At 54.4% G+C, this 17,484-nt stretch overlaps 1 protein-coding gene across 3 annotated transcripts in view; it reads right to left on the minus strand.

Annotated features, from left to right (window-relative positions):
- Positions 1-410: 410 nt before the first annotated feature.
- Positions 411-17,484, minus strand: part of RUNX1 (RUNX family transcription factor 1) — a gene marked incomplete at its 5' end in the record, with an annotated part of 192,518 nt that continues 175,444 nt past the window's right edge. For 2 of the 3 annotated variants that reach the window (XM_081087562.1, XM_081087561.1), the window contains 3 exons: positions 411-700; positions 875-1,367; positions 6,850-7,011. In XM_081087562.1, coding sequence (XP_080943688.1) covers positions 901-1,367; positions 6,850-7,011 — 629 coding nt within the window. In that variant the 3' untranslated portion in view covers positions 411-700; positions 875-900. Of the gene's footprint in view, positions 701-770; positions 1,368-6,849; positions 7,012-17,484 lie in introns of those variants that run through there. The other variant, XM_081087560.1, reaches the window with a different exon arrangement.

The raw sequence follows: 17,484 nt of genomic DNA on the forward strand, positions 1-17,484 counted from the left end.
TATCAACACATAAGTAACTGTCTATACATCAAGATACATAAATATCTAGGGATTCCTCATGGGGATACAGTAGTTGAAAATGACCCAAAGCTGTAGCTGTTTCTTAAAAAAACAAAAACACACAACTACACAAAAGTCCAAAAGAAAAGTTAAATAAACCTTACAAGAAAAGGAATCATATTTTTTTTTCAATTGTCATAGCAAGAAAGAAGCAAGCTCAAATTTTTATATATATATGTATATAAAAATAAAACCACCTCAAATGCAAATACGCATTTTGCAATTTATAAGGTGCTGGAAAAGAACATGAAAAATACCAATTCGATGCCAAACAGGATGAGTTGCATCCCCCAACCCTGAACCAAACTTCCATACTCTTTGGAATAAACAACTTGGTTAAAAAGTGAAGTCAGGGTATAAAATCTTTCTTTTATTCACAGCATTGCTAATTCAGAAGCATTCACAGTTTTCCTCTGGAATCTTCCTGTTCGCCTCCCGGGGGCCACATGGCCGGACCGTCACACTCTGCAGACGGCGGGCTCCGATGGCGCTGGAGGCCGGCCGCGGTGGCGATGGCGATGGCCCGGTCGGTCCAGCTGGTGCCAGGGGCGCGGGGTCCCGGCCGGTCCAGCTGGTGCCAGCGCGCGGGGTCCCGGCCGGTCCAGCTGGTGCCAGGGGCGCGGGGGCCCGGCCGGTCCAGCTGGTGCCAGCGCGCGGGGTCCCGGCCGGTCCAGCTGGTGCCAGGGGCGCGGGGTCCCGGCCGGTCCAGCTGGTGCCAGGGGCGCGGGGGCCCGGCCGGTCCAGCTGGTGCCAGGGGCGCGGGGGCCCGGCCGGTCCAGCTGGTGCCAGCGTGTGGGGGCCCGGCCGGTCCAGCTGGTGCCGGCGGCCAGCGAGGCGGGCTCAGTAGGGCCGCCACACGGCCTCCTCCAGGCGCGCGGCGGGCATGGTGGGCGAGTTGCTGTGGCTGCCCTCGGCCTCGCCCGCGTCGCTGGGCGTGGGCAGGCTGGGGTGCAGCAGCGCGGCGCCGGTGGACGCGTTGGTGCAGGGCGGCAGGATGCGCGGCGGCGAGCGCTCGCCCACCATGGAGAACTGGTAGGAGCCAGCGGACGCGCCGTAGTACAGGTGGTAGGAGGGCGAGCCTGCCTGGAAGGGGCCGCCCTGCGCCTGCGAGGAGCCCGGGTAGGGCGGCGGCAGGTACGTGTGGTAGCGCGTGGCCGAGCCCATGGCCGACATGCCGATGCCGATGCCCGAGGTGACGGGCGTCGGGGAGTAGGTGAAGGCGCCCGGGTAGTGCATGCGCGGGTCCGAGATGGAGGGCAGCGCCGGGAACTGGCGCGGGTCGCCGAAGGCCGTCAGCTCGGGGGCCGCTGCGGGCGGGAAAGCATCATGATGAGAGGGGAGCTCAGGGGGCCCGCCGCTGCCAGCCCCCGCAGGACCATTACCCAGAACGCCGCTGTCCAGCGAGGTGGGGGACTACCCAGAATGCTGCTGTCCAGGGAGGTGGGGGACTACCCAGAATGCTGCTGTCCGGGGAGGGGGGGGGGACTACCCAGAATGCTGCTGTCCGGGGAGGTGGGGGACTACCCAGAATGCTGCTGTCCAGGGAGGTGGGGGACTACCCAGAATGCTGCTGTCCGGGGAGGGGGGGGGACTACCCAGAATGCTGCTGTCCGGGGAGGTGGGGGACTACCCAGAATGCTGCTGTCCGGGGAGGTGGGGGACTACCCAGAATGCTGCTGTCCGGGGAGGTGGGGGACTACCCAGAATGCTGCTGTCCGGGGAGGTGGGGGACTACCCAGAATGCTGCTGCTGGGGCAGGTGGGTTACTAGGCAGAATACTATTGCCAAGGAATTGAGGACTTCCCAGAATGCTGCTGCCCAGGAAGCTAGGCGAGTACCCAGAATGCTACTGCCCAGGAAGCTGGAAGACTACCCAGAATGCTGCTGTCCAGGAAGCTGAAAAATTACCCAGCATGCTGCTGCTCTGGGAGATGGGGACTTCCCGGAATGCTACTGCCCAGGAAGCTAGGAGAGTACCCAGAATGCTGCTGCCCAGGGAGATAGTATGATAATATATAGTAAAAGAAGAGAATATATGCTACCAAGTAACATAAATGCTAATATAATATGCTATCACGTAGCATAACAATAGCGATCTAATATGGGTACAGTATGTAGAGTATAGACATGACGTAGGTGTGTGTAGTACAGATACAATGACTGGTGTCATCCGGGTTGGCAAACTGCAGCCCAGGGGTCAAATCCAGCCGTGCGTTTTCGTGTCCCACAAGCTAAGAATGAGCATTATTATATTTTTAAGTGGTTGAAAAAGAAGTCAAAGGAAGACTGTGTCCTGTAATGAAATTTATGTGAGATTCAAATTTCAGGGTCAGTGCATAAAGCTTTATTGGCATCAGCCGCATTCCTTTATGCGTTGTCTCTGCCTGCGTTTGAGCTGCCGCTGCAGCGTTGAGGGTCACGACTTAGACTGCAGGGCCCGGAAATACTAAAATATTTAGTTTCTGACTCTTTACAGAAAAAAGCTGGCCAATCTTCTAGATAATCAATACACTAATGCACCAATATTAATATAAATTTAGTCTCTGACATTAATATAATTATAATTGATAACACAATGTAACACTATATAATAATTAGAAATAAAATGGACACATTAATAAATTCATATCAATAGACTATATCATGCATAATATGATATAGTATCATAACAATACTAATGTATAATATTACAATACATTAGACATAGTATTTAGGTTGAATCATAGGAAATTGCCATTTTGTTAGGCCTCAAACAGTTCAAAATTGGCAACTTCCTGTGAGTCAAAGTATGCACAGCATAGGAGTGACGGAGTGGATACCAGCACCACCGCTCTCCCCACCTCGACCTCGGACTAGCCCCACATTCTTAGAAAGGGCTCAGCCTGGTCCACCTGGCGTTCACCATCACGCCTCCACGGTTTGTTACCACCAGTGGCTGCAGGGCTTGATTTAGCGACTGCATGTTCCCCATGCTGACAGTTTACCAGGAACGGCAAAGCTTCGTCTCTAAAACTCATCTTGCTAGAATTATGCCTTCCAGCTTCAGGGCCTGGCTTCGACTCCCCGGCATGGCCCCCCTGCATCCTCTCACCCACAGGCTGCCCTTGGGAGCCACTGGAGGCCTGGGTGCCAGGGAGGGTTCCCTGTGTCAGAGCTTCTCAAAGGTGGCACCGTGGCCCTCTCTCGGGCCAGACAGTTCTCCGTGGGGATGTGAAGGGCTGTCCGGAGCCTGCCTTGTAGGATGTCTGGCAGCATCTGTGGCCTTTGCCCACCAGCAGCGTCCCCACTCCCAGCATTGTGACAACCCACGTCTCCAGATACTGTCAATGTCCCGGGGGTAGGGGCGAGGGGCAGCTCCCCACTCCCCTCTGAGAACCGACACTGTATATTCAGGGTGGTGCCCTGGGGTCGTTTCTCAGAATTATTCACGAAATGACAAGGCCAGGACTACAGTCTTTACATCAGCAAACCCAAAAGACAGCAACAAAACAGCAGAGGCAGGAATGAAACGTTTTAAAATGTGCACGTCCTCAAATCAACAACAAAATGACTCCAAGCCCAGGATGACAGGTGCCCCGTGCCCTCTTGTGTCCAGGCCGATAGGGAACGTGAAGGAGCAAAGCTGGTTCTGGGAGGAGAGCTACGGGGGTGGGGTAGGGGGGGGAATTAATCTGTTTGTGGACGGCCTGGGCCCTTGGTCAACTTCCTCATATTTCAAGCCTATTATTCCAGCAGGGAGAGCTAGTGTCTGCCTCACTCTCTCTCTCCTCTCTCTCTCTCTCTCTCCTGCTTTCCCTCCTCCCTCCTCCCACCCTCTAGTGATTTTTTTATTGCTCTAACACATTTTTAGAAAATGACCTCCTCTGTAAACTTGGGGTGAATGTGAAGAGGGGCCATCCTCCTCATCAGAGAGGTAATTGAAGTTTCTAGAAACAAGCGAGATGTGCGGGAATCTCTGTGCTAGTGGGGAAAGCAGGAGTCTGACTTTCAAACAAACACCCCTGTCAATCTTTCCTGAGCGCGTCAGACGTGTGGGCAGGGAAACGCCATCAACGGACAGCGCTCCGGGCCGCCCTCCACGGGCGGCTGCTCCAGCTTGTCCCCAGGCCAGGCCGCACCCCATTCCTCAGGGCTGGTCCTGCCGCTCCCGGGGCCATGTGTGAGCAAGCTGGGTGCCACTTGTTTTTGCTCCCACGGAGCTGTGACATGTTCAAGGGTTAACAGGAAGCTTGGCTCCATCTTGCCAGTAAGATTTACGGAGTCTGGGAGAAGGGGAGGCAGGAGGCACATACAATCCGTTTGTTTTCATCTGACGCAATCCTCCGGACACAAACACGGGACCCGCCCACTCCTCCTCTTGCTTCACTTGCCCTGAGACGCAAAGGTGAGCCCACTGGGAAATGAATGAAAGGTCACCCTGTCCACGGCGGCGTCTGGACACGCTCGGTCAGTTGTTCCAACGGCTGCCCGGTACCCGGGGATGGTACCCAGTTACTGGAATCCCGAGTGAGTCGGGCGTTTGTCACGGACGTAGGAACGGAATGATGCTGTGGTCTCAGCCGTCAGGGGAAATAGGGTTTCACTTGTGGGCAGAATATCTGAATGATCGTAAATACTGCCCGTGAGTCTCCTCCTGTCTACATAATAACAGCGTCACCTTTCCCCTTTTACAACGGATGATAAAGCAACTTAGGCCCTAGCCGGTTTGGCTCAGTGGATAGAGCATTGGCCTGCGGACCGAAGGGTTCCGGGTTCGATTCCGGTCCAGGTCATGTACCTCGGTTGTAGGCACTTCAACCAAACACCCCTTTGTTTGTTTGGGTGTTTGTTTGAAAGCCCGGGCCCTGGTCGGGGCTCTGGCAGGAGGCAACCAATCCATGTGTTTCACATCGATGTTTCTCTATGTCTTTCCCTCTCTCTTTCACTCTCTCTAAAATCAATGGAAAAATATCCTTGGGTGAGGGTTAAAAAATATAAATAAAAAAAAAAAATCCAACAACTTGGGCCCTTTAGCTATGCTCAGATTCAAATGATCTATTCAAATATTTGTTTTCATTTTGATGTCCAGTTTGATACCACCTACCAGGCCTCACCAGTTACAGCCCTGGGGGGTGGGGGCAGCTCATTTGCCCTCTAGCTGGCCTGGTGCCCCCTAGTGAACTCCAGCGTGGGCGGAGGGGCAGACCCTGTGAGCACAGGGGCTTTGAAGGAGCAGGAAATCTGGGGATTAGGAGGGGCAGGTATTTTCGTTGGAAATGTTGCCCCACTGATGGGGCTAAAGATTTGCCGTGACAGCTCGAGTTCTCATCCTGCAGTTTTCGGGGATGAAAGCGGCCCCACGCCAGGCCCCGCCCCCTGCCCCACAGGATTAAACAGCCTGAGCAGATAATGGCTGCCTTCAAGGGAGCTTTCTCATGACTCAGAAAAATGCATGCCGTCTGTCGCCTGGGTTGGCAGCTAAACATTAACTTCTTTTAAAAAAAGCAGAAGGAAAAAAAGCAAAGAAAACCTCTGGATGACAACTCTTCTCAGACAAGGTGTGGAGTCTGTCTGCAGAGGAGAGAGAGGCAGACAGAGTGCAAGTCCCGTGCAGAAGGCAGCCCAGGTGGGGCTGGGGCTGGGGCTGGGGGGCAGGACAGCGCAGCGCCGGGGGCGGGGCGAAAGGGAAAGGCAGGCCAGGGCAGGGCTGGGCTCTAAAGCTGGGGCCAAGTGGCCACTTCTGTGTCTCCCCCTCCCCCCCCCCCCCCCCCCCCAGCCCCGGCCCCAGCACAGGACCACACTTTCAGGCCGGGCTCAGCCCTGCTCGAGGGGGAGATCTGCTAGTGAAAAGCATCTCCCATGCTGCTCTCTGCGATTCTCACTGGTCCTCCCTCCCCGTCAGCAAAGGGCCATCTGGGTGCAGAAATGGGACCTGGTTTGTGCCCACTGCACACCCTCAGGCCATGATGCATCCTTCCACACCCGGGGGTGCCTGAAGCTGGGTTTGGTGGTGCTCACAGTACCCATTTTTTTTTTTTAAATCACCCTTATGCTTGATCACGGTCAGTTGGAGCTCCTGGCCCCTACGGTCCTTGGACTATAAGATGCCGACCAGGTCAAAAGACATAATGAATTCCCAGAGACAGACCCCAAACAGGGCCCTTGCCCAGGAGAGCAGGCGTCGTTTCGGAAGCAGGCCACGGCCAGCCCGCGGGCAGAGCAGCGCCCCGAGCAGAATCAGTGAGACTTGACAAGGGCCTCGGAACAGGCTTTTTAAACCACAAGCCGAGCAGCCGTCCTCATGCCTGCGCTGCTTCCTCCCCGCCGGAGCCCGCGGGTGCCAGGAAGATGTTGGCACCCATGGCCGGACAGGTCAGTGGCTTCCCTACGGCACGCCAGCTCGCGAGGAACGCGAAGGCCCTGTTCTCACCTGGGGGTGGTGTGGGGACATCCGGCAAGGTCCGGGGACATCCTGTGGCTGTCCCCATGGAGCGGCGGGGGCTACTGGAACCCAGAGGCCAGAGGCGCTGCTAAGCACCTGCACTTCACGGACGGCCCCCCAACCAAGAGCTTCCTGGTCCCCAAGGCCATCAGTGCCCCCGTTGAGAAGCTCTGAGAAGAGGCTAAAGCACCTGGTGAACCCCAAGCAACCCCAACTGTCTGGACAGCCCCGTCTTTAAACCACATCTGAGCCCATGAAAAGTGACGCCACCCGCTCCACGCATCTCCTCTGGTCCCGTGACCTTCCACTCCGCGACCTCCCACTCCGCGACCTCCCTCGCTTTCAGAGGGTGTGTCTGGGCCGCTTACTTGAGAGCCGGCTGGAAATCTCCGCGGAGAGGGTCGTCATGCCGCTGGCCCGGCCCGGCGAGATGGGCGTCGCTGGGTGCACGGAGGGAGAGGCGATCGAGCCCAGGTACTGGTAGGACTGGTCGTAGGACCAGGGCGGGGAGGGCTGGATCTGCCTGGTGTCTGTGGAGAACCGGGAGGTCAGTGACAGGTAAGAGTGGGAGGGATTAAAAAAAAAGTCTTTTAATAAGAAACCAGTTTCCTTTGTCTCAATATGTCACACGTGTGTGGCCTCTCTGCCAGTGTCCCGTAAGCTCACTTAAGTCCAAGTATTTGCTTTCGTTTGGCCCTTTCTCCCCCCAAAATACTGAAATGTAGTTGATGTTTGGTTCTTGAAGGTTTCCCTCTGCTAGCTCCCTCCACAGGCTTTATTTCATCACTAGAGGCCCGGTGCATGGATTTGTGCACTGGTGGGGTCCCTCGGCCTGGCCTGCGGGGGTCAGGCCGAAACCAGCTCTCCGACATCCCCTGAGGGGTCCCCGATTGTGAGAGGGTGGTTCTAGGGTCACGCACCCCGGAATTAGGCTCCCTCCTCTCTGGTTCTGGGTGTGTCACCTGAGAACTGCAGCTGCCAAGTCACTGCAGCTCAGCAGCTCCTGTGTTGAGCACCTGCCCCCTGGTGGTCATTGTGTGTCATAGCTACTGGTTGGACGGTCGAGTGGTCAGATGGTCGCTTACACTTTTATATATATATATAGAGATGAGGATAATGATGAGGAAGATTTCCCGGTGGAGTGTTTTTTGTTTTTGTAAATATATTTTTATTGGTTCCAGGGAGGAAGAGAGAGGGAGGCAGAGACAGAAACATCAATGATGAGAGAGAATCATTGATCGGCTGCCTCCTGCACGTCCCCCACTGGAGATTGAGCCTGCAACCCGGGCCTGCGTCCTTGACCAGGAATCGAACTGTGACCTCCTGGTTCACAGGTGGACGCTCAGCCACTGAGCCCCGCCGGCCGGGCCAGGTGGAGTGTTAACGTTCAAACTGCCGAGCTGCTTGTAGTGACTGCAGACATTTCAGTGTCACCAGTAATCACAGGACCACCATCCGAAACGTTTCCCAACTCAGTGACCACCTGTCTGTACTTAGAGAGCAAGAAAGAACGTAAAGTGTTTTGTTTTTCTTTTCGTACCTGCGGCAGAATGACTCCACAGGGTCTGGAATGCTTTCTGTTTGGGGAATTTTCTGCCAAGGCCGATGGAAAAGCAGGCCCGGCCGGGCAGCTGACCCTGCGGCCCGATGATGCTCACAAACCCAGCCCGGAGCTGGCTCCGTCACCCGACACCGAGGGGTCCTGCCTCTTCCCGGGGCAGAGTGTGGGCAAGAACCTTCTAGGCTGCCAGGAAAGAGGCCCAGGAAGGTGACGAGACCAGAGTCGGCTTCGGAAGGTTTAGGTGAAAAGGATTTTGGAAACTGGACTCCAGTGTTCCCAGGAGTCTGTTCTCAAAAGCATCATGCTGTTTGCAGGTGAAAAGGAGGAGAAAAGCCCTAACCGGTGTGGCTCAGTGGATAGCGCATCAGCCTGCGGACTCAAGGGTCCCAGGTTCGATTCCAGTCAAGGGCATGTACCTTGGTTGCGGGCACATCCCCAGTGGGAGATGTGCAGGAGGCAGCTGATCGATGTTTCTCTCTCATCGATGTTTCTAACTCTCTATCCCTCTCCCTTCCTCTCTGTAAAAAATCCATAAAATATATATAAAAAAAGGAGGAGAAAAAAAAAACCCTCTATTTTTGGGCAAAATACATAAGAAAATGCAGGTTGGACGTTGCCCCACCAGAAGCCGGCTTTACTTTTCTTTAGGTCGAACACGAACGTTCTCTGTGTCCCACCTTCTCTGTGGACAGAGGGCACAGCAGACTACACCCCCTGGGGCCCCAGCCGGGGCTCTGCACCCTGGGCGTCACTCTAGAGAGCAAGCCGCCCAGGAAAGGAGCAGGTGTGAGCGTTGTCTGCGCCGGACGTAGACGCGCGTTATTCCCCCGGCGATGCCATGTCCCCACCTGCTCCAAGGGGCGCCCGGCTCCCAGAAGGGCCTCTCTGCTCAGCTCCCCAACGTTGTATCGTGGGCAGCGCACCAGGCACCTGGAGCCCCACCCAGTCTTCCTTCCCATTCTTCTCCCAGCAGCCCCCCCCCCTTCCCTCCGACGGATCCATTTCTTTCTATCTTCTTTTATTTTTGTCCGCAACTGAGGATATTTTTCCATTGATTTTTAGAGAGAGGGAAGAGAGAGAGAAACACCGATGTGAGAGAAACACATGGATGGGCTGCCTCCTGCACGGGCTCTGACCAGGGCCCGGGCCGGGGAGGAGCCTGTATCCGAAGTACCTGCCCTTGACCGGAATCGAACCCGGGACCCTTCAGTCCGCAGGCTGACACTCTATCCACTGAGCCACACTGGCCAGGGTATGTTTTCTTTTCTTAAATCACTGAATTATTAAGTTTGAAAAACCTGGACAGCTACCTTAACTGAGAATCTTTGAATCTAATTGTAAAGTCGGGTTTTCATGGGCTGCTGAATTTCAGAGAATTCGAGGAGCTGCAAGGAGTGAGAGAGAGAGAGAGACCCATTTGAAACTCAGGGGAGAATACACGGGCAACCAAAGATGTCAGACAGCCTCGCAGCTCACAGCTTTCCCAGCCACCGACAGCAAACGGCGCCCAGCAGGCTGCCCAGGGTTCCCACAGCGCCCCCAGCATTGGGGGGCCGGGGGGGGGGGGGAGAAACGCAGACTCAGCTCTCCTGTGAGACGGCATGTGTCCTCGCTACCACCCTCGCCGAGTGGATCGGCAGCGCTCAGATATCTGAATCACTTACCAGGCGAACAAAAGGCGTTTTGTAATGTCACTAAGCCCCCAGGCCGCGGATTGCGCGGCAGCGCAGGCGGGGCAGACAGCCCAGCACCAGCCCGTGTCTGAGGCCGCGGCCAGCACACGTACAAGCCGGGGTGCGTGCTCCGTCATGTTTTCCTGGAGCGGGAGCGACACGCGGGGCTCCTCTGAACTCGTAATTAAGCCGCGAGCCTGGCCCATGTTTCGCAGCCTCTTAACAATACGCTTTGGGAAAACGATCTTTGTGATTAACGTTTACGTTCTACGATTTTTCTGAACACAGGGTTTCAGATTCCACGTCTTCTCCCTTCTCACCCCAGCGCAGCCCCCACCCCCGTGTCCGAGGGGAGACAGTACTGAGCACCCACGGGACCCCCCCCCCCCCCCCCGGGACCCGGGTCCGCCCCTGAGGCCGCGGCGTCGGCTTCACTGCCCGGGGGGGGGGGGGGGCAGAAGGTGGTGGCGGCGAGCTGCTCACATCCGTGTGGGAGTTTCCTTCTTCTACGTTATTGTTAATAAAAAGCCGAAACCGAAATGAAAACAGAAAACGAAGGGCCGAGAATATGGGGAATGTGAGTTCATGACTCAGGCACCTCCCTGCTCGGACGGGGCCGACACGGACACGTGAACACACGTGTAGACATGGCAGTGCTGTGGGCCGCCCGGACCCGGGCTGAGCGCCGGGGGAAGTGCCGTGTGGTGACCCCGGGCCACCTGCTCACACAGGCTTTACTTTTTAAAGATATATTTTTATCAGGCAGAGGAAGACAAGTATCACATGATCTCCTATGTGGAATCTAATGAACAAAATAAACTGATGAATAAAACAGGTCCAGAGACATAGCAGCATGGAAGAGGTTGACCTCAGAGCGAAGGCGGGTGGGTAGGTGTATGGGAAGAGTTCAACCAAAGAACTTGTCTGCATATAAGCATCCCCCGTGGACACAGACAAGAGGGCGGTGAGGGCCTGGGGTCGGGGGTGGGGACAGGCTAGAAGGGGCCAATGGGGAAATATAGGGGGCATATGCAATACTTTCAACAATAAAGATTTTTTTTTAGTGAGCAAAATATATATGTATATGTGTGTATATATGTATATGCATACATATATATATATATATTTATATTTATCGACTCCGGAGAGGAAGGGAGAGGGAGAGAAAGAGTGAGAAACATCAATGATGACAGAATCATTGATTGTCTGCCTTTCGCACGCCCCCAACTGGGGATCGAGCCCGCAACCTGGGCATGTGCCCTTGACCGGGAACTGAACTGTGACCTCCTGGTTCGTAGGTCAACGCTCAACCACTGAGCCACACGGCAGGGCCTCACTTTCTTACTCTCACCTGTGCCAGGAGGTGACCTCTGAGCACTGCTGCTGGCCCCTGCGCGGGATTCTCACTCACGCGGGACCCGTGCGGCCGCTGCTTAACTCGCACGTTGCGCAGAGTCAGGGGGGAGCAGGGGGAGGTGTGGTGCGCGGTGGCGCTGTGATCATAACCGTGTGCGCTCTGGGAAGCGGGAGGAGGCAGGGGTGAGACAGGGGCACCCAGGAAAGAACCCCAGGCCGAGGGAGAGAGCCTGTCAGTCATTCTCCGAGAGCAGGGCTGCCTGTCCCCGAGGGACCGCCTCTCATAAGACCACCCTCAGCTGGACCAAAGTGCATTGAAGATTTGCTCTGCGCTGGGCACGTGCTAACTCCCTGGGAACAGCCTAGTGAGCAGGACTTATAGGGTCCCTGTCCCACCGGAGCTCACAGACTGATCTTAGTGACCATGTCCGGGCCGTCGGATGCTTGGAAAGGCTGCTTCCTATCGCATTAATGCATCGTGCCGAGAGTTGCTTCATTCATTCATTCATTCATTCATTCATTCATTCATTCATAGGGTCATGAAGTGATTCACTTCCTCATTCCTTCATGTTGCCAACAAACATTTTGCTCCACTAGGGGTACTGACGTGGGGACTCCGTGGTGAATGGACACAGGCCCTGCCTCCAGGAGTGGTGGCTGGTGGGGGACCTGCAGGCTGTACCCAGGAGAACTGCTGGGTTATCTGCTTCACCTGGACTTGCAAACAGCTGTTCCCACGTCAGAGATAAGAGCCCCAGCGGTATTTACTGCATGCTTACGGTCTTCTCCTGAGAGGAGCAAATGAAGGAAAGCATCTAATGTAAGCCACACAAAGATTTCCGCCTGGGCCCGGCCTTCACCGTACACCAGTTATGACCTTGGGAGGGTCCCCTGTTTCTCCCTTACACAGTCTCCTACTTCCAAGGGTAACAGTGAGATAAGTGAGATGAGGCATATGAAGCAAGCGTTGCAGTTTGGGGCCACAGTAAACTCACAGTGAGTCTAATTCTTGAGTTAGGATGTGACGGAAAGGAAGGAACCATGCCCAGGGACTTGCCGATGTTTGTGCGTGAGGCCACAGCCCCAGCCCCACTCCGGGATGGGGCTCAGGCAGCACTAACTGTTCACTGACCGACACTCAGGAGATTATGGTGAAGATCCAGGAAAACTGGAGGCTTGGGGTGAGGATAGAGAAGGCGAGGATCCATGTTCCCATGAAACACCGCGGGACTTGGGAGTTTAAGCGAGTCTCCTGCATCTGCTTTTCCTAGGGCACGCGGTGTCAGTGCAGCTGCTTCACAGGCCGCTTTGTGACGGTTATTTCAGCTTTTTTATGCCCAAATAATGGGCAGAATAGAGCTCCCTCTCCACGCCATGATCCCTACTTCCTCCCAGGGGAAATGAGGTCAAAACGGGGGCGGAAGGGGCGAGAGATAGGAGTAAGGTGGGGTGAGGCTAGGGCTGAGCTCAGAGGTATCCATGGCCTGCATCGGTAGGAAGAAACTAGAGGGTTTTAGCTGTGGACGACACAATGTCACGAAGTCTCCAGCGCTAAAAATGAGCCCGTCCAATGGCTCTTGTCAACTGCTCTGCTGCCTCCTTGTTCAGCCCGATATGTGAAGAGCTGGGAGTCATCATTCCCCTCTTCACAATAAGGAAAGAGCTGAATAAAGTGAGGATCCACGACTCTTCGTGGGCCTGTCAGAGAACGGAGGTCACAGGGCACACTGGCACCCTGTCATCTCGAGAGGCAGGGGAATATCGAGCCACCGGATACCTGCCTCCTGGGGGCAGAGGTCACCGGCCATCAACCCGGAGGGACGGACACCTGAATGGTCATTCAGACAAATCGTGGGAGGCTGAGTGTAGTCGGGGGCGAGAGAGAGAAACTCCCGGGGCTGTAGTCGTGTGCGTGTGTGTGTGAGTGTGTGCGCGTATGCACATGTGTGTGTGTGTGTGTGTGTGTGTGTGCGCGCATATGGGGAGCGTGTAGGGATGCTTTCCTGGGTTTTTCATCCATGAACTCCCCAGTTCTCATGGATCCAGCATAACAGTGGGTTACAGCCAGCAGAGCTACAGGACTATTTAAGGCAGAGTCCGCAGGGAAGCCCACGGACAGTGAAGGAGACAGAAACAGGGACGTCAGAGGAATTGGAAGCTTCTGACACCCAGCTACAGCAGACATCTCACAGCCCAGCTCCTGGCGGCTTGAACAGCGGATCTCACACTGGAGTCCTGTGTGCCCGATACATCATGTCCAGCTTTCAAATCAGGAACCGTGAGGCCAGAAAAAACAGTATGAAGGGACAAAACAGGCATCAGAACTAGACTCAGAGATGACATAGACTTTGGAATGACCAGACAGGGAATTTAACTGTGATTAATACGGTAAGGACTCCAGTAGAAAAAGATGACAGCATGCAAGAAAATATGAATAGCGTAGGAAGAGAGACGGAAACTCTAAGACTAAAAAGTAAATTCTAGAAATGAAAACACTGTAACAGAAATGAGAAATGCCTTTGGTGGGGTCATCAATAGCTGGACATGCTGAGGGGAAAATCATTGAGCTTGAAAATATGCCAACAGAAACACACCAACAGAAAGGTAAAGAGAAGAAAGCGGGAGTAGAAGAAGATCTATGACCTTGGGGACAATTTCAAAAGGTGTAACACATGCAAAGTGGAAATCGCAGAAGGAAAAGAAAGAGAAAACAGAATGGGAGAAATATTTGAAGTATTATTGGCCAAGAATTTTATAAAATTAATGACAGACACCAATCCACAGACCCAGGAAGCTCACAGAACATCAAGCAAGCTAAACACCAAATAATCTACATTTCGGCCTAGTGTGTTGAAACTGCAGAAAACTTGAAGACAAAGAGAGAAGCTTGAAGAAGCCAGAAGTGAGCGGGAAGGAGGTACTTTACGTAGAGAGTAACAAGAGGAGGATTACTGCAGACTCCTCTTCAGAAACCAGGAAGGCAAAAAGAGAGGCGGGAAATATTTAAAGCATGGAAAGAAAAAAAACCACCCACCTAAGCCACCAACCTAGTATTGTCTATTCAGCCAAATAAACCTTCAAAGGTACCGGAGAAATAAAGACATTCTTTGACACACAAAAGCTAAGACGATTCATCCAGCAGACATGTTAAAATAAGTTCCTCAGGGGAAGAAATATACCAGGGGTCACAAACTCAGATCGATGTAAAGAAAGAATAAGTGAAGGAAAAGAATGTCTTATTTTCCTATTCTTAATTGATCCAAAAGATAATTTTCTGTTGAACATGACAATAGTAATAGTGTACTGGGTAATGACAACATACGGGTAAGTGAAATGAAATACAGAAATGGAAAGGGAGAGGTGGTGTGGTGTGACTTTTAAGAGTTGTCATGCATGTGTTTTGCAACTCCAGGGCAACCACTAAAACTTTTAAAAAGTATAACTGACATGCTAAGAGGGGAGATAAAATGAAATCACACAAAATGCTGTTAAAACCAGAGAATGAAGAAAAAGAGGGGGGAAAACCAGATGCAAGAAATATAAAACAGTCAACAAGCACGGTAGATGTTAATAGAACCGTCTAAGTAATCTTAACCTTAACTATGAATGGCCTAAATGGCCAAAGAAAGAAGAGAGATTATCAGAGCGAATGAAAAACAAGACAACTATGTGTTGTCTACAAGGAAGCCAGGTTAAATATAAAGACTCGGGCTAAGAGACAAGGGGTGGGGGAGGACAGGCCATGCAAACACTAACCAAAAGCAAGCCGGCGTAGCTATGTTCATTTTATATAAAACTGACTCAGAAGAAGGGACAATGTCAGGGACAAAGCGGGGAAATACATGATGATAACGGAGTCAATTCTTTCAGAAGACACAATCATCTTTAAACCTAGCAACAGAGTGTGAAACAACGTTTAGAACACAGGCGGCAACAACGTTGAGACCTACGAGGAAAAGTGGACAAGCACAGACACTGTGACCGATGAGGAGTTCAGCACCCTCTGAGTCACTGGCCGCCAAGCAGGCAGAAAATGCGGGCAGAGATGACCCGAACAGTCCTACCAACCAACTTGCTCTAACATTTATAGGACATTCCACCCAAGAAAGCAGAGTACACCTTCTTCTCGAGCTCGCAGGGAACACTCACCAAGACAGGCCCCATTCTGGGCCATAAAACACACCCTAACACACTGAAAAGAGTGGACGCAGTGCAAAGGAGGTTCTCCGGCCACCTGGGTTGAAACGGAGACATCAGCAATAGAAACAAAGCCAGAGAACATGCAAGCAACTGGTGCTTCCCCAACACACTTCTAAGTAAGCTCAGCGCTCGAGAAGAAGCCCAAAGAGAAATTAAAAGATGCGCGGAACGCAACGAAAATCCAGCGCGCCAAAATCTGCGGGATGCAGGGAAGGCGGCGCTCAGAGGGAAACTGGTAGCACTGAGTGCATACACTAGACAAGGAGAATGATCCAGAATCAATAACCTACGCTTCTACCTTAAGAAACTGGAGGGAAAAAGAGCAAAATAAGCCTAAGGCAAGTAGAAGAAAAGAAATAATAAACACGAGGGTAGAAACCACTGAAATAGAACACAAAAGTGACAAAACCGATGAAACCCGAAAGCTGTTGTTTGAAAAGCTGAAGATGCTCTCCTTTGTCCTTGAGCTCCCTCAGGCCACAGGAGAGGGGGGCCAGGGACTCCTGACTCCACTGAGGGTGGCTCGACTACCACCCTCCCAACCTGGGTCCCCCAGCACCACCTGAGCTGGGACACCGCCCCCTCAGCCTGGGCCAGGGCAAGGTGGGTGGGGGTCTGTGGCTTGGACGTGGTTGTTACAGTGAGCAGGCCCTTTCTTTTTCTTTTTTTTCTTATAAATATGTATTTTCTTATTGATTTCAGAGAGGAAGGGAGAGGGGGAGAGAGAAACAGAAACATCAATGAGAGAGAGTCCCTGATCGGCCACCTCCTGCACGCCCCACACTGGGGATTGAGCCCAACCCCGGCATGTGCCCTGACCGGGACTTGAACCATGACCTCCTGGGTCCTAGGTCGACGCTCAACCCTGGAGCCACGCCGGCCGGGCTCTTGGGCTCTTTAGCTGGCATCTTTAAAACGCCTTCCAGGCGCCTTTCAGAGCCATGTGAGAACACAGACCAGACAGTTACGTCTGCCCCCGGGCCCGCGTGTCTGTTTCTGACGGAGCCAAGCCTGGTTGGTGAACATATAAACCACCAGGGCCGCCCTGGACTTCTCCCCCACCCCCGCCCTCCTCGGCTCAGAGTGGGCAGGGCCGCTCCCAGGGTGTCCTCCAGGGCCACCTCAGTCATGGGCAGCTGCTGTCATGCCCTCCTGGAGGCCTCGGGACGCACAACAGGATGTGACTCAGGCCTCGGGGATGTGAGTCAGTCTCCGGGGCGATGTGTCAGGGCGAGCCCCAGGGGTGGCCGGCATCTCCCGCCGGGACCCCTGGGAGGAACGGCAGCTCCCTGCAAACACAAGGGGCGCCCGAGCCTCCCTGCCACCCCAGGACGGTGCGAGATCGGCTTCGAGGCCAGGCGTCGGGTCATTCTCTGCTGTGAACGGGGACGACCCTGAAAGCCCCACTGCTTTCCTGAAGCCCTGATCCCCCCTCTGGCCCCTGCAGCAAAAGTGCAGCCACCGGGGGTGGGGGGCGGGGGGCGGGGGGGCGCCAGGTAGCACAGGCTGCTATCAGTGCAGTCCCATGGTAATGTGAGTCAGTTCCCACCAGCTCCGAGTCCTGGAAGAGGAGAGGTTGTGAAAGACGCTGGTATTTGCCAAGCGCTTGTCTCCGCTGGCTGCAGACATCTGGGTTAGTCATGCACGGCCAGCCGGGCGCACTCATTGTTCCGGCAATTACTCTGCAGGGAGGCATCCAGCGCCAAGCCGGGGCAGAGCCCTGCCCGGGGCGCCCGCCTCGGGGGGCCTCCGGGTGTGAGGGACCTGTCCACGCAGCCGCCCCCTGCCTGCCACAGGGACGGAGGAGGAACGGGGCGGTCTCGGCATCACGCCCTGCCTCTGGGACCCGAATTCTGCGTGGGCCCGGGAGGCTCCGTGGCTTTGCGGTCAGGCGCGGGGGTGGCTCGCAGGGGGCCGCCCCCGCCCGGCGCGCACCACGGTCCCTTTCCTCTCCAGCCGCTCTGCCCTCTCCTGTTCTCTGAACATGGACGCGGCAGGCTCACCTGCCTCACAGGTGTGCGCGCTAATTAGTGCCTGCGAGCCCTCCGAGAGCCACAGATGAAAGGCGCCCCATAAATGCAGCGCGCCCTCGCTCATTAGCTGTGCCAGACGGTTCCCAGGGGAACGGCCGCTCGCACCACAGGCCTCCCCCAGCCAGGCCGTCTGAGCTGCATCTGGAGAGACTCTGGGCTCCAATCAGTGGGCGCTGGGGA

Source organism: Myotis nattereri (assembly GCF_964212035.1).
Source record: "Myotis nattereri genome assembly, chromosome: 3".
Taxonomy (NCBI): domain Eukaryota; kingdom Metazoa; phylum Chordata; class Mammalia; order Chiroptera; family Vespertilionidae; genus Myotis; species Myotis nattereri.